Consider the following 25,354-nt stretch of genomic DNA (forward strand, 5'->3'; position numbering starts at 1 on the left):
ACAAAATGATATAGGTGCATGGGCAGCTTCCCAGCCCTCCCGTTCAGCCGCTAGCACTGCTGCCACCAGCTCCACGGTGCGTGCCCCCTCCCCTGGCGCCCCCTCCAGTGCATGGTGATGACACAAAGAGTCGTGTTATTTGTCAATGGCTATGTCACAGGTACAGGACAGGGAGGGAAAGCATAGGAGGAATATATTTATCAACTGAGCCATCTTCCTGAAGGTCCCCTTCTTTTTGCTCAACTGCCTATAAAGCTTGGTTGTGGCCAGGGGTGTGATCCCTAGGTTCACACCAAGCTCTTGGGCTCTTAGCTTGTGGCTCATAGCCCCTGCCTTCAGTTGAGCCAGGAAGTGAACCCAGGACCAGCCCTAGAACAACAAGTTTGTTGTTTTGTGTACTAGTGTTTGTATATAGAGTTCTTTTGTGTTGTAAGCTGCATGGGGTCACTTTGGGACCCAATACAAATAAAAATAAACTATACAAGAGCAACTCCAGGACACTCCTGCTGCCATTTCCTGCATTCCTGTCAGGAATGCATACATCCCTGCCATTGATGTATATGTGTTTTACTGGGTGTACGGAATTACTGTTGAGTTATTAATGTGCATTGTGCTGGACGGAGGAGGGTTGGTTATCAATGGTCTTGGAGGCCAGATGTGTAATGAAACATGTAGCTATTCTCACAGACAAAAATGACTTAACACTGTGCTGTGTCTATAGTGCTCTTATCAATTCTCCCGAAGCTCAGGGATGTTCACGCCCGAATGCAACGGACCCCAGGGCGGGGAAATCTCCCTATATCTAGTTAGCCTCTGTTTGAATGATCACTTCTGCCAATGACCATCTTAGAGTAAAGACCTTGTACTGATGGATCCTTAATAAAGCTACCTTATCCAAGACACCTGCGTGCTTGCTTGTAAGGGGCTTTGGGGTTGAACTGCCAAGGACTGACGACTCCCAAGTGCAACATGTATCATATCCAGAAGAAACACTACACTTTCAGTCAAAAAAAAATGCAAGGTATGGGCAGGACAGTTGGGTTCTGCTCCCAAAAAGGATAAGGAAAGGTTGATTTTTTGGGGGGGTATAGTAGTGACAGCTCTAACCACATGAAAAGACAGTTTCACATGGCATGTAGTGTCCTCCTGTCCTTTCTGCTATCCCAGACTGAAGAAGTTCAGAAATTCTCCGCTTGCTGTGTAGCTTACAGTTGACTAACAACTCATGTTTTTGTGGTGATTAGTGCTGGTTCAACAGATAAGGCTGCCTGAGGCCTCTACCTCTACCTCTGCCTGCTGCTTCTGGCCTTCTGCCCACCTCCCTGCCCCTGCCCAGTATGGTTTCTCTTCCTTCTGTCCTCACTCTCCTAGGCTACAGGCTTTCCCAAACTCTCACATGATTCCTTCCTCCGATTGGAGTTTGGCCATGGCAACCCAAAATGGTAAATGACCTCTTCAGAGAAGAAGGAATCTGATGAGAACTTGGGAAGCACTCTACGGCATGCGTAGTATGCTGCACTGTGTGTGATGAGTTCTGAGGAAGGATGAGCTGCTCCAGTTCTTGGGTGGGAGTGGAGGCAGAGATAGAGGAGGAGGTGGAAGGCTGGGAAGGTGGACAAGATGGGATGTTGCCATCCTCTCAAATATGCACCTAGGGCCTCCCCACCTCCTTGTGCCTCATTGTAGAATCCACATCTGAGCTGTTGTCTGCCCAGTTTTTCTCTTGCTACTCCATTGAGAGAGCATGAGGGATGCAGTGTGGGGGGCAGGAGATAAGCTTATCTCCTGAGAGGAAGCAATTATTACAAAATCAGGCTAGAATCCATAGGATGCTAAATAATTTTTTTTAGTGGCTTTCCCATGCCTGTAGAGCAATCTCCGAGAAGTGGTCGGGGGAGGAGGCTCCTAACTTCCTGGGTTTCTGGAGTTATGTGAGAGAGTTTTGGAGACAGCCTGAGCCTGAACAAGGGGGGAGGGATACCCTGCTGGTGGGGGCATACGGTGTATTTAGTTTGGTTTTTAATGCTTTCATATCTGTTTTAATATTTGTTTTATCAAATTGTTTTTATATTGTCAAGCACCTGCTCTGAGTCTTGAGATGCTCAGGAGAAAGGTGAGCATATCCATATTTCTTTTACATAAACAAGTTAGACAGCTCTACAATCCACATTTCCATTTACAGCTAAGTCTTACCAAAGGGGGCAGCGCAATACCGGTGGCTGTGCAAATGAGACGGACTACGGATCCATAGCGAATGTAGCCTTCTCGGAGGGGGAATTCACTCTGGGACTGGGGACAACATTCATTTGCTGAGGACAGAATCGACAAAGAGTCAAAGGCCGAGAGCAATGAGCAGGAAGCAGTTTGACTTTAACGTTACCCTTGATGGAAAATAAAACAATATTGGCCATGGAACAGAGTGATGGAATGGGAATCAAACACTGATTTTAGGCCAAATGCATGTTATGTTTGACATGAGACCTGACTCTCAGTCACACATTCACATGGGGACTAAGCTTTAAAAAACCTCCCAGTTGCTGTGTGTGGCTCAAAACACTGCAAAGGGGCAGGAGGGGATTCAGATGGCCGCAGGGATGTTTGCCTCTTCCTTGGGCTTCACATGGTCATCACAGAGCACATGGAGCCCAAAGATAGGGCAATCAGCCTTTCCCCTGCAGTTGTTTACACTGGCAAAATGGTTCAGAAGGGAAGCCAGAAGCCTCTTCTTTCCCCCTGCAGAGTTTGGAGCTGTGCGGAGCACCCGAGAAGTTTTTAAAGGAAAGTTCCTGTGTGAACATGTGGCTGAGAGTCAGGCTGGGCACCCATGACCCAACTTGTGTTATGCGTAACTGGTATTTTGTCCCTGTGCCATGGCTGACACTGGACTAAGCCAGGCTTAGTTCACTATCTGTAAAACTGCCTTACTGGATCAGACCTAAGCACCAGTTAATTCAACATTCTCTTTCCATGAGTGGTTAACCAGAGGGCTTGAAGCAAGTTTATAAATTTTGAATGAAAAAATAAAAATGGTGTGCCAAAGCAAGAAAAATTCTGCATTCTGCAAGAAAAAAACTGGATTTGATGTCAAAAGTATGCCATCTGGATACATTTGAATAAGGTATTTTGTAATGTGCAAGTGCCACAAGATTGTTGGACTTTTATTTTGCATTTCAGACTTGTTTCTGCTCTAGTGGGTGGACATGATGAGGCACATTCAATCCCTGTTGCCACCCACTGTATTTAAAGTAATTTATTTGCAAGAAAAATAGCAATTACAAGAGTGACACATGTCCACATGAACAACTCAAGGACACTAAATAAGGAAAATTAAATGCCAAATGTATGCCATTTACAAGAAGTGACAGATTAAAGTGTATTAATGAGAGTTTGTCCTACTGCTTTATATTATACTCACCCCCTGTAGAAAACTTCATGCATTTGGTTTTCCAATGCACTGGATCACACCACTAGTTTCCCGTGCTCAATTTCTGTTTGAAACTTACAATAGCGACCTCATAAAAGATAGTAACTTAATTAATTTGACAATCTCTGAACCCCACCATTAAATAGTCTTGGTTTTTGGAGACTGCCACCCACTTGTGGGCACAGTTCCCTGGGTTCAGCGGTACCAGTGCCTGGGCAGGCCGCCTCATTCATGTCCTGCATGAATTATTAGAAATGACCATGCACATAACAAGCCTCACCCAGATGAAGTGTAAATGCTGCCCACTGCCTGGCACTTGCAGTGAAGGCACCACCCTCCACGGAAAGATAGCGGGTGCTGACTGTTTGGGAGCGCAGGCGGTTGAAGAGGGAGACCTTGGATCCAGATGAAATACACACTGCGGGGGGGGGGGGGGCAGAAAAGAAGAAGACAGCAGTGATGCAACCTCAAGAAGAACCTTTGGGGTGTTCTCATATGTAGGCTTGCATTGATTCATAATGCAAAGTAAAATAAAACGGGCATTGGCAGGAATATGAATTTGAGTTCTTCTGCTCCCCTTTAATAACATTTTTGGTGAAGGCTACTGAAATATTACAAATGATGTTGCTTCTGTGTGGTGGGTTCTTATTCTGCTCTGGCAACATAAGAACTGAAATGACTATGTGAAAGGGATAGATGACTTAGGCTGCATCCACACCAGTGTGATTCCTCATGGTGGACTCGTTGCCACTACAAATACAATGGCAGGTGTGAGTGGAACTGGACAGAGATTGATGGTAGATGTGGATAGGGAAGTCCAGAAATCCACACCTTCGCACCCACTTGTGGGCTAATCTACTTTGAGTCCAAAGTTTTTGGATACATCAGATCAAACCAGGTTCAGAAACACTGGAACAAATTTGTGGGGTGGGAGGGGAATCCATGGAAGGGAACTAAGAAGAAGATAGTATCATGTGGATGCTCCAAAAAACCCCACTGCAGTTTGAGAGCCATGGCAGAGCAAACCCTGCATATGGAAGCAGTCAGTTACCTTCCATAACTATGACGGGCACGGGAAGCAAGTAGGGTCCCAGGATATGGTTGGAAGGCACAAACCTTTTGCTTAGAGCTAAGCCTCCTGGGAACCTAATGGACCTGATATAAAACAGCTTGGATTGTGGGAGGCATTTCTGATTGGGGAAACGGTGAAGGGAATTAAGAGTTTAAACCCTCCTTCCTCAGTGTTGCAGCCATAATCTGTACTGGGCCATCCTGGCTGCTGTTCTGCAGGGAAATTACGTGTTTGAAGATCCGATTGTAGAGCTCTGCCATCATGTGAAGTTTGGCTCTTACATGCAGGGGGGTTGGGACAGAGGCCCCTCTTCCACAGGCCCTGTTTTCTGTCTTCTATTTGACCCCAAAGCAATTCCTTTACCGCTCTTGCCTAACCATTCTTAACCCAGAGCTCAATGACCACCTGTAGTATACCCCTGGGATTCCTAACTCATGATAGGTGTTAAAATCTTGGATATCCCACTCTCAACAGATATTAATTAGTTTGGCTAGCTCTCTGCAACTTCCTATTGTATCCGCTTCTCTCTTTCATCCTGTGCTAGGTTTCACATGTTTGCCCCTCTAAAGACAATTGGGAGCATCTCACACCTTCTTTGGGTGACCTGATTACGCTTTTCTGTTTTGTATATAAAACTGGCCTGACAGATCTACACCTCAGGCATCTGATGAAGTGAACTCTGACCTCTATTTGACCCCAAAGCAATTCCTTTACCGCTCTTGCGGTAAAGCTTATATAGGAATATATTTTGTTAGAGTCCTAAAGTGCCCCTGGACCCCTTTTTTTCTACCCCTCTTCCCATCTTTCTGAATGGCTTAGAAGGCTGCCTCAACAAAGGTCCAAGAAACTCCCTTCACTTTGACTCACTGACCCAAGGAACACTTACACTCTGTGTTTTTCAAGGACTGCTTCTTCTGCGAGGGCTTAGAGATCACTTTGATCAACTTGCTGTGGAAAGTGCCAATTTCCTGGCCATTGCTAAAGAACAACTTCAGGACCAGCCGGAAGTGTTTCCTCTTGTCAGAATCCGAAATGTACAGAGCTTTCGCACAGCTGAATTCCTGCATTCAAGGGAGTATTGCTGTGAGGTAGAAATTATGCTGAGGTATTACTGTCTGAAGCAGGCCTTCTCAGAGCCAAGTTACGAATTACACGAGGAGGAGCACATGAAGGGAGTCACCGAGAAGCTGAGTTTTAAAAGAGATCAGAAGGCTTTGTCAATTTCCCCTCACTACAGAGCCAGGGAAGATCCCTCCTTAGAGGATTTATTAATTTCCTCTTTGCCTCTGGAAGGCTCTGTTCACCTCCCCTGCTAAGAGGCAAAGAGGAAATAAACAAACCTTCTGAGCAGCAATTTCCCATGCTCTGTAGAGAGGGGAAATTGACAAAGCCTTCCGATCTCTTTTAAAACTCAAGTTTCCCGGCTAACATTGCAATTCCTTTCATATTCTCCTCCTCGTGTAATCCGTCTCTTGTAGCTTAACTCTCAGAATTCCAGAGTGGCACAAGCCACTTCCAGCTTGTGAAGTACCATCCGTAATAAAAATGAAATGATGAAACACGATGTGCATAAAAACAAGACGTGAAACTTATCAAATACCAAATGATTAACAAGTGTTTAAATTGGAGGCCCCTTTTGAGAGGCTACATATTTTTTTTTAGATTTTAATTAACTATGTTAATTAGATTACAAAACATTTGGCTTTGACACAGTGGTCTGGTTATATACCCTCCTGCTCTGAAACAAGGCAACAACAGTTGTTTAACAAGATACAAGGGGGAAAAAACAATTCCTTTTACCAAGAAATATGATTGCAAGGCATCGTTTCATTGGCAATGCCACTGGGCAAGAAAACAAACTGATCTTCACAGGGAATCAGTGTGAACTATCACTGATCGCCTCACCTTGCCACCAATGAGAATGAAATATGGGTCAAAGCAGCTCCCACTGGAACACATAATGGTCCTCATTCAAAGTTCTCTGAGGTTCATGTAAAGGGGAATGTGATTAGAGCTGTTATTACAGGTGGAATGAGGGACTCAATGACTGTGAAGGCTTTATTTACTTTAGGGTCAGGGGAATCCAAATGGAAATTAATGTTCACATGCAATTTTTGCTGCACAGCATAAGAAAGTTCCTAGGTTTACAGTTCCCAGTCATCTTGGCGCTCCCTGTCTTCTGATAGGCTTTGCTTTCACAATGAGTCAAGCGTAGCAAACACAAAGGTCTTCTCTGTAGCCTTTCTGGCCCTCCTCTGGTCCCCACATTCTTCTGAGGTCTGAGATAATGCTGTAGACATTTTTGTTCTAGAAGAAGGTGCCAAGTTATTGCTCCTACTCTTGATCTTTCGGTTTTCTTTCGCCACTTATCTGCCAGCAAGAGAAGGCACTTATGCTTAGAAACAAGCAGCGTCAATGTTCATCAGCAGAAGCCGATGGCTTTGCAAGGTACGTCATCCCTGGCAGGTCGCCCGCTGCAGGGAGTGCCAAATGTGGATGGACAAAAGCTATGACAGATAGGTTGCTTTGAAGACCCTGAAGGCCTGACTTTTTCTGGCTGCCATATGGCAATGCAAGATGATGGTGCAGAACTGGAAACATTGATTTGTGAGGAGGATGCTGAGGTCAACAGGAGGGGGACGCTTGAATGTCTTTGGGGAATCGGGAAAGATTTTAGTGGCTTCTCCAAGTGAAAACCCACAACTGCTTCCAGGTTCAATGCAGGAAAACAGGCAACTTCCTTCTGAGTGGACAAGGTAGATAGACGACGGGTTGGATCCAATGATCGGTCGGCAGAAGGCACTGACAGTTTTAGATCTTTCTCATGTTCCTTTCTCCCAGCACTCATTTCTGACCCTGGGAAAGTTTATTCCTGGGATTGTGGGAGTTGTGTGAAGTGATGCCCATGCTGGCTGGGAGACTGCCCTGGGGAGAGCCGAGAGGGTGTAATTGACCTCGTTTATCACAGAGCTTCTCTGACAGAAGAGGAAGAAGAGAGTGATTTCACTCCCTTTCCCCCTCCCCACTGCACAAGGGTCCTGTCACCCGAGGAATAAACTTTCCCAGGGTTTGAAATGGCTGGGGGGGGGAACGCATGAAAGACCTGCAGCTCTTGTGCAGCCCAATGACTTAGGGCCAAGCTAGAAGTGATGCCTTACACAGGTTGGACACGTGTCAGCTTCCCTCAAGTTTTGATGGGAAATGTAGGCGTCCTGGTTTTACAGCTTGGCTCTCCATTACAGCTGCAAGACCAGGGTGCCTACATTTCCCATCAAAACTTGAGGGAAGCTGACACGTGTCCAACCTGTGTCAGGCGTCACTTGTAGTTTGGCTCTCAGTGCCATTTCACAGGCCTTTACTAACTTTTGTTGCTGTGATGCCAAAATGTAAGTTGTGTGCTCCTTTCTATGTGGATGGTCTAACGAACCAAGCTTTGGGCCACTGCTTTGGGTAGGGAACTGCCATCTCCTCTGGCTGTTGGGAGGCTCCTGTAAGGAAGTTTTGCACACTAGTGTCTATTTCATCTGGCATCATCTGCATGACATTTGCCAGCATGTAGTAGAATGCTAGACTAGACTTCATTCAAGGGCAGAGTGCCTAACTAGGGACAGGCTTCCTCGGAGTTTCCATAACTTAAATGTAAAGGACATCCAAGCAATCAAAGACTGACATCAAAGGCTTTGTAGAGCAATATGGCCTTGGGCCATGAAGGACTTTCCTTCCAACAAACCACCAGAAGTTTACAATCTCAGATGGGTGTTGCCTTTTCCTGTTTAAGGCACTTATTGATTTCCTTAGGGACTTACATCCCTCACACCAAGCCCTGGTTTTTAGCTGCCCCGTGGCTAAGGCCATGAACATATTATATTGGTTGTTTATTTAATACCAAAGGAAGGATGATTGTAACTCTGCTTGCCCCCATTGACATCATGCTATTTATGGAAGCTGATCCTATATCTTTTTCAACTGACAGGGATACTGTGATAGACAGTTTCTAAAGATGCCCCAATCAGAAATTGACGGGATGGTAAAGGTTAGTGCTGATGAACCAAATGTTCACCTGGTTCAAATTCTGCATCGTCCTTGTGGGGGCTCATCTGAAAAGATATTTTTGTTGGGCTATTCACCCATTTCTCCTAAATTCAAAAAATCCCAGCAAAAGAGGTTTTGATGTATTTCTCTTCTTTTGGAGCCACACTATTTAGAGATAGCTATTCACAACAGCGTAGTGCGCATGTCTATCAGTAAGCATGTAATAATCACACAGTAGACAGTGTAATGCTATGCACACTTACTTGGAAGGAAGCCCCACTGAATACAGTGGGACTTACTTCTAAGTAAACTTGTCAAAATTGCACTTTAAGACAGGTAGAAAAGGATAGTATTCCTGGCCACGTTGCATGGATGGAAAGGAAATGAGAATCTGCATATATATTATGCAGCTCTGTAAGGGGCTGTGTTGACTGGCTTATATGAGCCTCTGAATGCAGTGTGCATGAATTATCTGATCCCTGTCAATCTGTACCACTTTGTATATATATATTGGCTGTTTATGTCAGACACGCTACCAACTAACTCATATGGAAAGTGTGTTTTGGGATCCACCCTTTCTCTTCGAGCACAGCATAGGTTTGCCTGCACAATGTCACCAGCTGGATTGGGGGGACTGTGGCTGGGCACCAACAACCTCCATTGTGCCCTGTTTCTTTGCCTGCATGATTTTGAGGCTATGACTTGCTGAAGTGCTCACCACAAACTGCAGCTCAAACAACGTTCTGCACTTTCCTTCACTGGTTGATCTCAAGACTGTATTTAGTTTATTTGGCCTATAGAAAAATAGTTTCCACCAAGCAATGGATTGACATTGTGAGATTTTTGAGTGAAGTCACAGGATCATCAAAACTTTTTAAAAAGGAGGGGAAAAGGAAGGCACAATCCAGCCAAAGATCAGCACTATGTATTCCCACTAATGTAAGCTTAAGTATGTGAACTGAATTCAGTATGGCTTAAACTTTTCCAGAAAGAAAAAAAGGGAGGGGTGGCTGAAGAGACTACAAGGGTCATGGTGCAACAGATAAAATATAATTAAAATAAATATTTATTATGTGGTGTACACAATAGTCTGATTAAAAACATAGAGCCTGAATGTCACCACTGAGAAAGGCAGCTGAGGCCGAAACACGTATGATCTTGTGTTGGTTATTTGACATGTTCATCAACTGTGTTTGGAAAAGGTTATACCTTAAATAAAGCTTGCTTTGATTCTGAATACAGCCTGACATTCAGGCTCTATGGTTTTAATAATACTATAGTGTACACCACATAATAAATATTTATTTTGATTATATTTTATCTGTTGCAGATTGATCCTTAAACATTTCCACTGCATTCCTCAGGTTTTAAAAGCATTTAACTTTGACTGGATCATACCACAAGCAAATAAAAATTTCAAGAAACAGCAAAAAAAAAAGCATTTTTTTAAAAAAAAACAGATTTTTTTTAAAAAGTCCTTTTCAGTAGGCATCAACAAATTGCTGAGCACTGGGGTCTGCCATAAAAGTGAAATATGAGATAGGTGCATTGATAATACCCATGGTACATAGACACCCATGCTAAACAGAGTCACATTATGCAGTTTACCTTGGAGTCTGTCTGTTCCTCAAAGTTTAATTTCTGGGTTTCCATATGGCTGTTTCCCACACTGTCCAGTCCCATGTACCCACATACTTTGGAATTGGATGCTGTCAGATCTTTAGCTGGAAAAGAAAAAGAGAGGATTTAAAGATCTTACAGCAATTTCCTTATAACTCCAGACTATTAGCAAGGGAAGGAAAGAGAAAGCATAATGAATTCTTGCTTTCTATTTTCACATTTCCACCATGATGGGTGAATCTAAAGGGAGTTGTGCAAGTCCTTTGTCTGTATATGGCTTATGGTGGATGTTGGTATTCTCTACTTCTGTGAATTTCACAGTAAACACATTCAAAAGGTGAATATATCATAGTTGACACCTGCAATCATCCATGAACCAAACATCCCATGTATTTGCCTGTTCACCTCGAACAGCTGTACTTTATCGCTGCACAGTAGCTGTGGTTGGTGGAGTTTCATTTTCTGGCCTTGCAGGAAGTTTTTGCATCTGTGCAATAGGTGCAATGATTCTATCCAAGATCATGGATGGTTAGGATAAGTAATTAAATGACGTGTGTGTGGGACTACACCTTCTATAAGGCTGTGAAATAATGCATATTCACAAAATGACACATAACATGGACTTAAACACCAAGTGGTAAGTTATTTTTTAAAATACAATGTTTATTTTAACCATTGTTTGACTAGTTGATTTGCATAGGACTACAGGTCTTTGGTGGAGGGGGAAGTAGGACTCACACTGGGCCGTGTGAGAAAGCACATGAAACACTGACAATTGCCCTGTACAGTACTGTACTATAGTGTGCTGCTTGAAAACCTGAAAAGTAAGCTGATGAACAGGCTCAAACTGTTTACAAACAGCCAAACTAACTGATGAAAGAACTACTCCCTGTTTGTGACCAGAAAACAAACTATGAAACAAACTGCTGTGCATTTGAGTATTCCTAATTGGAAATGCACTTACAGTGCAATCCTATCCAAAGTTACTCCAGTCTAAGCCCACTGAAATCAACTGGCTTTGACTGGAGTAACTCTGCATAGGATTGCACGGTTACTCTTCATGTTATGGCAGAAGGGCAAGAAGAAAACATGCAAGTCACCTGTCTGCCTTCAGCTGCTATTTCTTGAGGGGTGTAATACACGGTGTAATATGCGTAATCGCAATATTTGTTTGTTTATAGCATTTGGATAAATAAAAACATTCTCCCGCTACCACCCATACAGCCAAACTATTTATCATGCAGGAATTCTGTGACTGAATTTTAAGTCATCATAAAAAGCAGCTATATTGTGGCTGTGCTACTGGGGCAGGAGGATTTATTCTCCCCCAACCCCAAGTTTCTCTCATTGAAAATTCCTCCGAGGTTGGTTTAGGTCCTCATTGAAGAAAAAAAAAAGACAGGCATTGTATCGGGCTTGTCTTCTTCCTCTGTTGGGGCTTAAAGTAATTGGAAGGGGGAGTTCAATCAGGAAACAGGGAGGAGTTAAAAGTCCCTTCATGCAGTGCCATGACCCAATTCTGTATCAAGTTTCCCATGGCTGTAGCACCAAACTACATGCCAAGAGTTCCAGAAATGGAACTTCAGCATGCTCACCTCCCTCTGCCTGCCTTCATGTGCCAGCAAATCATGAGACTCTAACACCCTCCCTGTGGTCTGGACACATTTCTTACTGCTGGCAGCCCAAGCCCCAGACCAGCGGGCTCCAGGCCTTTGTGGTGTTTCTTCAGGCTACCAGCTGGGTGATGGGCTTCTCTGTATTTCCTGCAGTGATTGATCTATCCAATTTACTAGTAAACAGAGGCCAAAGTAAACTCAGCATGTAAGTGGAGTAGTGGACACATCTCCCCTCCATGCCTATGCTAGTATAAGATTTTGGTGCCTTTGGCTAAGACTGAATATAGAAGAGCAGGGACACCTTGAGAATATGCAGAAGAAGTCTAAGCAGAATGTGTGCATGACTAGATAAAGAACAGTGCATTGGATGGTGTGAAAAGTATAGTAATGCCTGAAGTAGGGCAGAATAGCATACAGCAAAGCAATGGTCACCACATGTACAATCCCAGATGGAAGTGTGGCCTGATAACTTTTCTAGTGTACAAGTGCTGGTTGCTTAATGTAAAGCTGGTAAATGTAAATATAAAACCCTGATTCAAGCAAGATCTGTTTAGAGCCTCGTAGACAAAAACACCCTCTGTCAAATCTATGGGTTAGATGTTGTGGAGGCTCAACACACTGGCCTGAGCTCCCTGGAGAATGAGAATGATACCACTGCAACTAAGGTCACACCCATAAGTAGTTGGGAGGGAACCACTACAGAAGGTGTGATATGTGTGTTAATGCTGCAACCACATAGTAGGATTGCCAGGCTACCACCCAGCACCCTTGGGAGCTTTGGAGGTGGGGCTGGGGATGGAAATGGTGTCATGGAAGACCTGAATGTGATGTTAGCACATCAGGTAACACTATGGACTTTGCCCCAAACTCTATTGTAATACCATAGAATTTACAGGAAATTCCAGAGCATCACCTGATATGCTGATGTTACTTCTGGGCTTTCACCTGGAAGTGAAGTTGATGCATTGCACAACATCAGTTTAACTCCCCACATTTCTCCTGCCAGCCCAAAGTAGGCAAATGGTATGTTTGCCACATGGGCATTGCCAGTCACATGATTTCCCCCACTCTGTAGCCATCCTGACTGGAGGGAGGGCAATGACAAGTTAGAATCAGACCTGATGTTCACATACATGTCAGAGCCAGGTGGGATAACAAGAATAGAGGAAAGGAGAGGGGCCGCTCCTACTTAGCGTGGTTTGTATGTCTGAAGGAACCTTAATCATAAAACTGTTTTCTTTCCCCCCTTTTTAAAAATCTTATAATCAACTTTTCCTGCTCTATTTATTTCAGCTCCCAAATGAATGCTACAGTTCTGAGGTGATGGCTGCCATCTTGGTTCTTGCAACTTTTTCTGAAAATTCCACATGTCCTAACATCGCTCAACACTCACAGAAAGAGGACGTCTTTCTGGAGTGATTTCTGATGTCATCGTGCCACGATCCTATTTTCATGGCACAATGATGTCAGAAATTGCGCCAGGAAGAAGTCCTTGTTCCGTGAGTGTTGCCCGACGTTAGGATGTGTGGAAATGACCAATATGTTCCTCACAACCTTTCACGGCCTAAGCACAGTGAAGAACATGTGTTTGATTAATTTCTCTTATAGTTTATTAGTCTGTTGTTATTATGTCTAAAAGCAGGCTAAATAGACGTCTCTGAATACAGAAAAAACATGTAATGTACTTTGGGGGTGCATCCTACCCCTATCCTATCACTCCACTGAGCAAAATTTGAAGCTTTCTGTCAATCTACGGTTGCCAACTGCCTGAAGAAAAATGTCCTGGCCTTTTAATAGAGGCTTAATATGATGTTACTTACCAAGTGACATTATTGACCTCTATGCCATAAAAAACTCCAGCAGCCCATTTCCACACATTAAACCTCAAAGTCAGTTCATTCTTCTCAAGACCTTTTCGCCATCCTACTCCCATTTAAAGAGCCTTCCTCCAACTTGAACACCTCTTCCTTCAACAGAAGAGCCACTGAAGTTGGAGGAAGCCTCCTTAGTCTCGAAGAAGGCTTCTCGGAGGAAGGCTGGATCCATGCCATCAGTTCTATTATTATGGCTTCCAACTGGCCATACCTTTCATTTCTTCCTGCTTTAGTTTCCAGCCTGGCCCAATGAGATAAACACAAGGTGGTGGACAGAAAAACCTGATAAAAAACAAAGTATTTTCTTTGTCAGCCAAGCAAAGGAAGCTTCTCTGTTATTCCTCTGGAGCATTCTAATGCAAAATATATCTATATTGTTTCATAAAGGATACAAAGGTTGGAGGGAAAAAAGTCATGCATCGGAAAAAGTAAAGTGAAACCAGAGAATCTGTTCCATTGCAGGAATCGACTTTATGCAGCTGCTCATACAAGATTTTGTATATCTACATACAGAAGAGTGCCAGCAGTTCCCCCATCCCCCTTATAGCACCCCTCTAGATCACAGCCTCTGATTTCAAGTATAAATATTATTCAATTATTGTTATAACTCAATGAAGGGCAGCCTAGGGCTGTTCAGATTCCTGCTTAGCCATTATCTATCTATTTACTTAAAACATTTCTCTCATTTTTCCAGGCTGATGCAAAAATACAGTTGAGCTGAAACAGTAGATAGTAATCACAAGCAACATGACAAAGGAACTCACATGAACACATGAAGATGCCTTATACGGAATCAGACCATTGGTCCATCCAAGTCTGTAGGGTCTCAGGCAGAGGTGGTTCACATCACCTATGACAGATGCCAAGGACTGAAACCAAGACCTTCTGCATGCAGAGCAGATGCTCTGCCACTGAGCTACAGCCCCTCCCCTTAATAAATGCATCCGAGAAATCAGTCAAATGCAAGATGAAATCAAAAAGTTGTACATCTCTTGTGGAAGGGTGAAGAAGATTATCCATTCACTTTCTTGGGCTGAGCACTTCAGAGCACAGAGTGAGGGAGGGAGGGAGGGAGGGAGGGAAGGCCTTGATTTCCCAAATAAAACTGGTGTAGAACCCATTAGCTTCATGGGATAGACTGGGACAATTTTGTCAAGGTAACTCACTTCACAAAGCAGTGAAGATTATACAGATCATTCTACAAAACACACACATTCCTTGGAGGAATGAAGCACTCCCAATACATATTTGCCACATACTTGAAGATCTACAGAATGGCCATTTCAGCATGTCCTTAAAGGCATGGCCCAACCATGAAATTCTGGCGGCTTTTCCTCAGGCTTCCTCATGTCTACGTTTGCAAAATATATGCATAAACCCACAACAACCATTATATGCATACTGTTTTGTTAAAGCCTTTTCCACGTGTTTACTGGGAATGCAGTTTCTGTAGTGTTCTCTGCTGTAGGTTGACAGAGCAGCTTTTTCCTGTTCTTTGGCATATGAATGCTTAACGTGCTCTGAAGAATCCTCCTATCTCTGCCCAGTCCCTCCCCCAAAGCTCTTTCTTTTTCAGTTCAGCCGTGGAAGCCTCCTTGCAAAATGAGCTGAACGCAATCGCATTCAGGGAGGGGAGCAATTTCAGGCTACAATGACAAAAGTATCCAACCTCCCCTCCAAAACTGCTTTTTGTTAGGGACTGTTTGGAGGCTGTCCTGAGACCTCATAGCGCAAGGTAAACTCTTGTGGAGAGTGTGTGCAGGATGAGTTGTCAGAGCGACTCAGCAAAACACACACCTAAAGCAGAAAAAGGGTGGGAACGACAGGCTGCGTGGAAATGGCCAATGTTTTGTAGTCCTTGACTGGAGACAAATGCCAAAGGTTTTTTTAAAAAAACAGATAACTGAAGATTTGTAGAGTAATATTAAGCAAAGTTGTACCCTTCTAAGGCCACTGAATTGTAAATGTCAGAACCAGTGGAGCTTATTGTGCACTCATTTTCTTTTGTCCATGACTGGCTCTGTTGACACATTTTGCAATTTTCTGCATTGTTTCAAAAACTTGCAAAGCTGAGAAGTCTCCTTTTGAATAGAAACGTACAATTCATAAGACAAGTGTACAACAAAAATAGAAAATCACAACAAATCTTTATGTTTCACACAGAATATATTTTTCAACTAGGACTGAAGTTTTTTCATATGTACGCAGATGTGTAAGTTATCCTCTAGTTTCTGCTATATAATGTTATACTATGTAAACAATATTTAAGTTATATATTACTTATTATATTCTCTCTCTGTAATCTGTAATTTACAGTTTGCAACCTGTTGTAATTCATTGTATTGTGTACAAACTTAATAAAAGAAAGAAAAACTTCAAGTCTCACAAACAATGTATACTTTTTTGGTCTTTTTGTGGCCTCTGGTTAAACAGGGTTGGCAGGTTTTTAAAGCAATACAAAACTCTGCAAAACCCAATTACCTGAAGTAACAGTGGGATGAATTTTTAAAATTTTTGCCAAGTTGCAGCTAACTTATGGTGACCTCACAGGATTTCAAGGCAGGAGGCATTCAGAGGGGGTCTCTCATTGCCTGCCTCTGTGTAGCAACCCTGGACTTCCTTGGTGGTCTCCCATCCAATTCTAACCATGGCGAATACTGCTTAGGTTTCGAGACCTAAGATGATCGGGCTAGCCTGTCCTACCCAGGTCACCATTGCAATCCCTCTTTCATACCATCTCTGCTTCTCTGAAAAATCTCTCTGCTTCTGTTTGATTGTGCAAAGCACAGGTTATGTCCTACTTTCAACCACTTTTAATGGGAGATCTCAGCACTACTCCCCCCTCTGCCCTTTAAAGAGCTTCTTTTTCTTTTCACAGCTGAGCCACACTGCAGACCATAGATCCAGAGGAGTTAGCCGTGTTAGTCTGTAGTAGCAAAATCAAAAAGAGTCCAGTAGCACCTTTAAGACTAACCAATTTTATTATAGCATAAGCTTTCGAGAATCAAGTTCTCTTCGTCAGATGCCTGATCAGGCATCTGACGAAGAGAACTTGATTCTCGAAAGCTTATGCTATAATAAAATTGGTTAGTCTTAAAGGTGCTACTGGACTGCAGACCATAACTCAGTTGGGAAGAGGAGATGCTGGAACATGGGGCGCATGATTGTTATTGTCTTAGATCTTCCAAGTCAGCACAACAAAGTGAAAGGTGTGTGTCATCTTCAAAGAGCCTTGCAGGAAGGGATGATGTGGACACTATTTCTATCCGCTCCTACAGCACATGCTACATTTTCTGCCCCCTGTGGAAGTAGCCTGAGTCCCAGTTTTGCATCCTAGTTTACAGGGTAAGTGGAAAGCATAAGTTGTAGGTTCAGATGTCATTGCAAAAGAAGGTTTGCGGTGAGTCCAGAAATCTTTTGTTATCTGGCCAAAACAAAACATTATCTCATCACACAGATAGAGAAGCAGGAAGCAAGCTTGGTGATCTGTAGGCACATTCACATGGCAGCAAACCACAGCTTGTCACAGACACTGAACCAAGCCACAGATTTGCTTGAGACTGATACATTCATTTGTGGCTGAACTTTATACTCAGTTTAAGGCCAGCACTCCCTCCCAGCACTATCTTTCAAATGGCTTCTCATCCCGTAATGTATCTGTTGTGGAACTGTATTCTAATTTCTTCTGCCTCCAAGCACATCCCTCAACCCATCCATTAGGCAATGAAGTGGTAGAGATTGCTAAAAAATCATAGTTGACTTATGAAACCCCCTACAGCAACCTCTGGTGGGGTTTTCAAGGCAAGAGGTGGTTTGCCATTGCCTGCATTTGCATAGCAACCCTGGTCTTCTTTGGAGGTCTCCCATCCAATTACTAACCAAGGTCGACCTTGATTAGCTTCTAAGATTTGGTAGGATCAGGCTTGCCTAGGCTACCTAGGTCAGGGCAGAGGGTGATGTAAAGGGGCAGATAACACGCATTTCAGTATCAACAGTGATGTGTGTGCCACAGGGTCTCTCTGGGGAAGCTCCTTCAGCATTTCTTCTCATAACCACCATCACCCATGGTCTTGCCATCTCTTTGATGCCCCCACTCCTGGCTCCAGAAGTCTGCATGAAACAGCCACATCTAACAGAGGCTCTGTGAGCTGATCAGACCAACCCTGACCCATGGAGGATGGTGGCGATTATATAGGGAAATAAGCTTGCATTTCTTCCTTGCTGGAGCAGAGGGAGAACTTGTCAAGGTGACTTTTCCAGCTAGGAATGTGGAAGTTCCAACAGGTTGAGCACAGAGTTTACATTCACAGCCAGAATCGTAGACCAACACAAATAAACGGTGGTCCAGAGGTTTGGAAACATGTTTTCCTGTGTTTTATTTGGGTTTCCACCATCTTTAAACTCACGTGAATGGTTGAGATTCATGCCGTACTGACACCATATAAAATGTTAGTAATCAAAGCATCAAAATGAGCGGTTTTATAGCCCAACACAATAATAGTATTTTCCAGCACTTTCATTATGATATAGGGTCCTGGATTCAGTATACACAGGGGGGGAAAGTACTACAGTGGGGCTCATTTAAACTGTAACTGGAATATTTAGGGCTAGTTCTTTTTGTCCTGCCAAACCCACAACTTTTCCATTTTTTGGAACACTTTGTGTCACAGTAGCATTAGCTCAGGAATCTTCCTATCATGTTGAGTTGTGAAAATATATGCAGGGGAGGGGGGAGAGAGAGAGAGAGAGCTGACTGGTACTAAAATTGAGCGGTGCTAACCATGTGCTGCCTTGACCAGAGGCCCTTTCTACAAATTAATAATAATAATGATGATGATGATGATGATGATGATGATGATGATGATGATATTTGCAACTTATATGGAAAAACTGCAGCTTTCTGACATAACACCTACAGAATTGCAAAAGACGGTGTTACTTGGAAAAGCGTACATCTTGCACTGATACCTGGCTGATACTTAGGTCTCTGGCGGAAACTTGTATCAGCTCAGCAAGGCCAATCAATGATAACGTGATCTTTATTTATTATTGATTGTGTTGCATGTAATTTTAATAATAATCATCATAATAAACTGCCTCACCCAGAGTGGTGAACAAGTTAATGTTATTATTTTCCCCACAATACAGCAGGGAGCTGCGGCTAAGAGGAGTGGCTTACCCAAGGCCACCTACTGGTCTCATGGTAGTAGAGGGATTCAAACCAGTAGAGTGTTGATTTGCAGGCTTGCTGCCGAACCACTTAACCACTGTGCTACAGCAGCTCATTTCAGCCTACCAGGACATTCTGTTTCTGACTAGGGGTGTGCAATTCGGGTATATGATACCCAAAAAAACCCCGAAACAACCTGTTTCGGGTTGTTTCGGGTTCTCCCGAAATGTTTCAGAAAACCCGAAACGTTTCAGGTAATCCGAAACAGCGATTTCCGAAACGTTTTGGGTTGTTTCGGGTTGTTTCGGGTTTTTCAATGGGAAAATGCCTCCGTCTTCCCGGACGCCTGGGGGAGGCATTTTCCCACCTAATCAAGCCAAAATTGGTGGGGACCTTCCTCTAACTCCTCTCTAACAGCCCCCCAAGTTTCAGACCGATTGGACTTTGGGGGGGCATGTTATGGCCCCCCAAACCAGGTTCCCCTATCCTTGCCTAAAAAAGGGAAACGTGAATGTATTTTTAGCTTGCTGCTGCTAATCTTCTTCATTATTTCCTATGGGGAAAAAATGAAGAGGCAGGCTTGTCTTGCCAAGGGTGGCATTTTGCATGCAAAATGCCCCCCAACCCTCAGGGACCCTTCTCCCACCTCTACTCCCACCCCCCACCAAGGATCAGCCAGCTCCCACTTGGGGGGCATTTCATGGGCTCCCCAAGTAGGTGCTCTCAGCCCCCAAAGTCCACCCCCTACAGCCCCACACAAACCCAATCCCCCCCAGCTGCCACACACAGACCCAAATCCCCACATTAGCCCCTCACAGACCCAAATCCACCCCCAGCAGCCCCACACCCATAACCCCAGGAACAGGCTGGCAAAGGCCAGCCCTCTCCCTTTGTTCCCTATGCTAGGAACTTCTAAACGCTCTTTCCCAGGGCAATTCCGCACAGCCCAGGGGTGCCACAATGGTGGGCAAACTTCTGAGTGCCAGCTTGTCCCTGTGAAAGAGCACCTGTGAAAGAGCACCTGAACCACAGACACCCTCCCTCAAATCCCCCCACCACCTACAGAGATGGCTGGCCAGCCAGCCCCATTGTTCCCTATGATGGGAACCAATTGCACAACAAAGAATAAAACATGAACAACACAAAATAAAGTTTTTAAAAAATTATTTTCTCCCTTTCAAAGTACAAGTAGGCAAAGCATTATGACACATTACACCAGCAGTCCCCCACACAGAAAAATTAACACAACTCACTTAACATCAGAGAATCACAAAAGCACAATTCCTGTCAAAAACACTTTATTTCTTGAACAGCTTTAGGTTACACAGCAGGGGGGGCACACCAAAGGGCATTCCAGCATTCCACCTCACAAAAATAACACAACTCAATTAACATCAGAGAATCACAAAAGCACAATTCCTGTCAAAAACACTTTATTTCTTGAACAGCTTTAGGTTACACAGCAGGGGGGCACACCAAAGGGCATGGCAGCAGTATCTTACACAAAAATAACACAACTCACTTCACATTAAAGAATCACCCCAAAAAATTGCTGTCAAAAGCACTTTATTTCTTTAACTGCTTTAGGTTACACAGTAGGAAGGCACAACAGGGCATGAAATCAGTGTACTACACAAAAATAACACAACTCACTTCACATCAGAGAATCACCCAAACACAATTGCTGTCAAAAACGGTGAAGTGGGTTGTATTATTTTGTGTAGTACACTGCTATCATGCCTTGTTGTGTCCTCCTACTGTATAACCTAAAGCAGTTAAAGAAATAAAGTGTTTTTGACAGGAATTGTGCTTTTGTGATTCTCTGATGTTAAGTGAGAGTTGTGTTATTTTTCTGGGTGGGGGACTGCTGGTGTAATGTGTCATAATGCTTTGCCTACTTGTACTTTGAAAGGGAGAAAATATTTTTTAAAAAACTTTATTTTGTGTTGTTCGTGTTTTATTCTTTGTTGTGCAGTTGGTTCCCATCACAGGGAACAATGGGGCTGGCTGGCCAGCCATCTCTGTAGGTGGTGGGGGGATTTGAGGGAGGGTGTCTGTGGTTCAGGTGTTCTTTCACAGGGACAAGCTGGCACTCAGAATTTTGCCCACCATTGTGGCACCCCTGGGCTGTGCGGAATTGCCCTGGGAAAGAGCGTTTAGAAGTTCCTAGCATAGGGAACAAAGGGAGAGGGCTGGCCTTTGCCAGCCTGTTCCTGGGGTTATGGGTGTGGGGCTGCTGGGGGTGGATTTGGGTCTGTGAGGGGCTAATGTGGGGATTTGGGTCTGTGTGTGGCAGCTGGGGGGGAATTGGGTTTGTGTGGGGCTGTAGGGGGTGGACTTTGGGGGCTGAGAGCACCTACTTGGGGAGGCCATGAAATGCCCCCCCAAGTGGGAGCTGGCTGATCCTTGGTGGGGGGTGGGAGTGGAGGTGGGAGAAGGGTCCCTGAGGGTTGGGGGGCATTTTGCATGCAAAATGCCACCCCTGGCAAGACAATCCTCCCCCAGGTGAAATTGGTGGGGAAAAGAGCTCCTACTTGGGGAGGCCATGAAATGCCCCCCCCAAGTGGGAGCAGGCTGAGCCTTGGTGGGGGGTGGGAGGAAAGGTGGGAGAAGGGCCCCTGAGGGTTGGGGGGCATTTTGCATGCAAAATTCCACCCCTGGCAAGACAAGCCTGCCTCTTCATTTTTTCCCCATAGGAAATAATGAAGAAGATTAGCAGCAGCAAGCTAAAAATACGTTCACGTTTCCTTTTTTTAGGCGAGGATAGGGGGACCTGGTTTGGGGGGCCATAACATGCCCCCCCAAAGTCCAATCGGTCTGAAACTTGGGGGGCTGTTAGAGAGGAGTTAGAGGAAGGTCCCCACCAATTTTGGCTTGATTAGGTGGGAAAATGCCTCCCCCAGGCGTCCGGGAAGATGGAGGCATTTTCCCATTGAAAAACCCGAAACAACCCGAAACAATCCGAAACAATACCAAACTGCTAAACCCGAAACGGCTTGCCGTTTCAGATTTAGCTGTTGCCGAAACAGATTCTCGTTTCGGGTATACCCGAAACGAGAATCCCGAAACAGAGTGCCTTTGCACACCCCTATTTCTGACACAATTCTTGTCTTAATTCTTCAACAAAAGAGCATCAAAAGGAGACTCCAGCTTAAAAATGCTGATTTGTGATCCATTATTAGGTTTTACACCAACTCTCAGTTTGAGATGGACCAGGATTTAGGATATTTGTGTCACTATAACTGTGACTATGAGACGGATCAAGGGAAAACCTCATTTCATCCAGCTCATGGGAAGGACTGTGGGGTGACTGTGGGTGGAGTGTCCATTTGAATTCTCCATCTGTAGCCAATATAGGGATAGTGATTAATCTAAGCTCCACTTTCAAAATGACAAAGCCAGAGAGTCATTGTGGTGTAGTAGTTAGATTAGGATTTGGGAAATTCAGGTTCAGATCTCCACTCTGTCACGGAAGCTTGTTGGGGAACCTTGGGCCAGTCACACACTCTCAGCCTAACCTACCTTATGGGGTTGCTGTAAGGATAAAACAGAGGAGGGGGGAATGATGTAACTAGCTTTGGGCCCCCGTTGCGGAGAAAGACAGAGTATAGATAAATAAGTAAATAAATAAGCTCTGCATCACCCCCTTTTTAGCACTTTAAAAAGTTTTTTCCACTTCGGAAAGGGAAAGGAGGGTTTTGGGCTGTGGGGGATCCCATTATGATTGTCAGCCCCTGTGAGGATCCAGCTATAACACCCATTACTGGTATTAAATAACCAAGCATAGCTAGTGAATGGTCTCTGTATTCTTCCAGATTAGGTCTGAACTTTACATAATTATAATCATTCTGTATATGCTGCGTTTCGTGATCCCTTAAGCCCACAAATGCAAAGGGAAGATTACCTCCTAGTGACAGAATAAGTGGGCTCTAGTTCATGAAAGCTTATGCTGGAATAAAATTGTGTGAGCCTTTAAAATTGTGTGAGCCACTCGACTCCTGTTTATTTTTGCTGCAACAGACTATCCCAGTGACCCCCTCTGGAATTTTTCACAGCAAAAAAGCCAACTTAGCTGGGGTCAAAAGCAGCATTCAAGGTATTGTTCTCACCTGGCAGGTGCTCCAAAATGCAGACAAGGAGAGGATACCCCAGAGGCAGGTCTCTGGAGAAGATCTAATTTTTCCGGCTGGGAGAAGCACTTGCCTTACAAGAAATGGCATCTCTCATGTCCAATGTAGTATGGAGGGACATTTGGGTAGGGGGGCTGTGTAGGATGATTGCAGGGCCAAATGACTCTCTGGAATTAGAATATGATATTTCTCTGTGTTTCGCATTGCAATGAAAAAATACCAGGAGGTTTTGGCTGGTTGGGTATGGAGGAAGCTCAGGCCACGGTAAATATAGAAATTTTTGTAATTATTCAGAATACTTAGCATTCTTATTTGTGCAATTAAAACTGCTGAAGGCTGTGGCAGAACTGGAATCCTCTCTGCTTCCCATAGTTACAACATATCATACAAAACAGTGATAGGAAAATTAGTTTGTGGGTCAAAGCAAGGAAGAGCAGCAGAGCTGAGAATGCCTGGATGACTAACAAGAGCCTTACTTATGGGAAAGACAAACGTATGCATCTATACATGCAATCTCATTTCTATACTGCAGAGGTCTCTGCGGATCTCTGGTTTAAAGAGAAAATGTAAGGTGACTTCCTACCTTTTTTCATTGCCGTATGATTTCTGTGCAACCTTTGCATGGAGTATCAGCACAGTCCGGTCACATGGGAGCTGAAGGTATCTTCGCACTCCATCTCGGATAGGGTCTATTTGCTCTGGATTGGATCTAAATGAGAGGCAAATATAAGAGAAAACACATGTGCATGTGTACCACTCTGAGAACCAAAACACTTGCGTAGCAGCAGTTTTTGGTGTATGTAATTGCTGGAGGTAGAAAACTTGCATTAATGAGGATGGCTCTGCCCCTGTTCTGCTGTGTCTGAGGATCACTCTAAATGTTACTTTGTTCACGAGTTCTCCACGGAGCCAACCCAGGCTTGTACAGACACACAGCAGCTTTGGGGAATGGCTTGCATTAAAAAAGAACCCAAATGGGCTCGGAAAGCTGTCACCAGGAATGTGTGCTATATGCCATCAAGTTGCCTCCAACCTATGGCAACCCTATGAATGAAAGACCTCCCAAATGTACTATCATTAACAGACTTGGCCAGATCCTGCAAACTGGGGGACGTGGCTTCTTTGATTGAGTCAAGCCATCTCATTTTAGGTCTTCCTTTTTTCCTACTGCCTTCCACTTTTCCTAGCATTATTGACTTTTCCAGAGAATCTTCTCTTAGTACAATAGCCTTAGTTTTGTCATTTTAGCTTCTAGAGAGGATTCAGGCTTGATTTGATCTAGCACCCGCTTATTTGTATTTTTGGCTGTCCATGGTATCCGCAAAACTCTCCTCCAGCACCACATTTCAAATGAATCGAATTTATCCCTTCTTCCACCAGAAGAGGTGCTGCCTTTCACCCAAGATTTTTTCCCCTGAGCAGAAAGAATGAGGGGGAGAGTCTCTTGTTTCATCTGCTCCACATGGAGGTATTCTCTGCATATAAGAGCCAAGCTACAAGTGATGAATTACCCTTGCCTGGCAAGTGAACAGACTCACGTGTATTCCTCCCTGTTCACTTGCCGTTCACTTGCTCTCCAAGTGAGAGAGCAAGTGAGTCTGTTCATGTGAGTCTGTTCACTTGCCAGGAAGTGTAATTCGTCACTTGCAGCTTGGCTCTAAGGCAGCAGAAATGGGGAAAGCGTTGCCCCCACTCACTATTTTTGCTCAGGGAAAAAAGCTTGGGAGAAGAGCAAGAGCTTTCCTCCCGCCAGAGGCAGTTTTCCAAGCCCATTTGGGCTCTTCTTTTTTACGCAAGCCTTTTCCCAAAGCTGCTGTGTGTCTGAGCTCGGGTTGGCTTTGTGGAGAACTCGTGAAGGAAATAATGTTTAGAGTGACCCATAGCTTTAAATGTGTCATCTGTTTGGTGTGCTTTAGCAATGGCTTAAGACTTGCAACTAGACCAGTTTCACTGGTGATGCACCAAGCCTATTGTAGAGCATAAGGCCACGCATTCTGGCTTGATATCCTCCCTGTTGTATTTGCAGTCTCAAATAGGCATCAAAAACAGGTTGGTAGACCTCCAAGTGGACTGTTACTGCCTTGGTGGTGACAGGGAACAATTCTACCCAGGTCTCCTCAGAAGTAAGTCCCATACTATTCAGAGGGCCTTATGCCCAGGAAAGGGTCCTTAGCACTGCAGCTACAAGTTCTATAGGCCTCACTTCAACAGTGAATTCTTCCACCCGTGTGATAAAGACTTGCATTGTGATCTCAGCAAGAGTCCTGTGAATCCACAATCAAACAGGGAGCATTCACTTCCATTGCTGTGTAATGACCTAGGTGTACAAACTCACCATGCATAAAATCAGCTCATATGAAAATGCATTTAAGGGAAAATAATATTTCCAGCTGCATTTTTCAACATCAAGCAACTA

General features: G+C 44.1%; 1 protein-coding gene across 1 annotated transcript in view; it reads right to left on the bottom strand.

The window, feature by feature from the left end:
• RBPJL (recombination signal binding protein for immunoglobulin kappa J region like) overlaps positions 1-25,354 on the bottom strand; it is a 75,966-nt gene that overhangs the window by 14,673 nt on the left and 35,939 nt on the right. Inside the window, exons 3-8 of the mRNA XM_054980934.1 lie at positions 23,522-23,647; positions 13,850-13,920; positions 10,137-10,252; positions 5,383-5,557; positions 3,705-3,842; positions 2,194-2,309 (exon numbers count right to left, since the gene is read on the bottom strand). Of these exons, the coding sequence (XP_054836909.1) occupies positions 2,194-2,309; positions 3,705-3,842; positions 5,383-5,557; positions 10,137-10,252; positions 13,850-13,920; positions 23,522-23,647 (742 nt within the window). The remainder of the gene's footprint in view (positions 1-2,193; positions 2,310-3,704; positions 3,843-5,382; positions 5,558-10,136; positions 10,253-13,849; positions 13,921-23,521; positions 23,648-25,354) is intronic.

This window comes from Eublepharis macularius, chromosome 5 (genome assembly GCF_028583425.1).
Source record: "Eublepharis macularius isolate TG4126 chromosome 5, MPM_Emac_v1.0, whole genome shotgun sequence".
In the NCBI taxonomy this organism is placed as follows: Eukaryota; Metazoa; Chordata; class Lepidosauria; order Squamata; family Eublepharidae; genus Eublepharis; species Eublepharis macularius.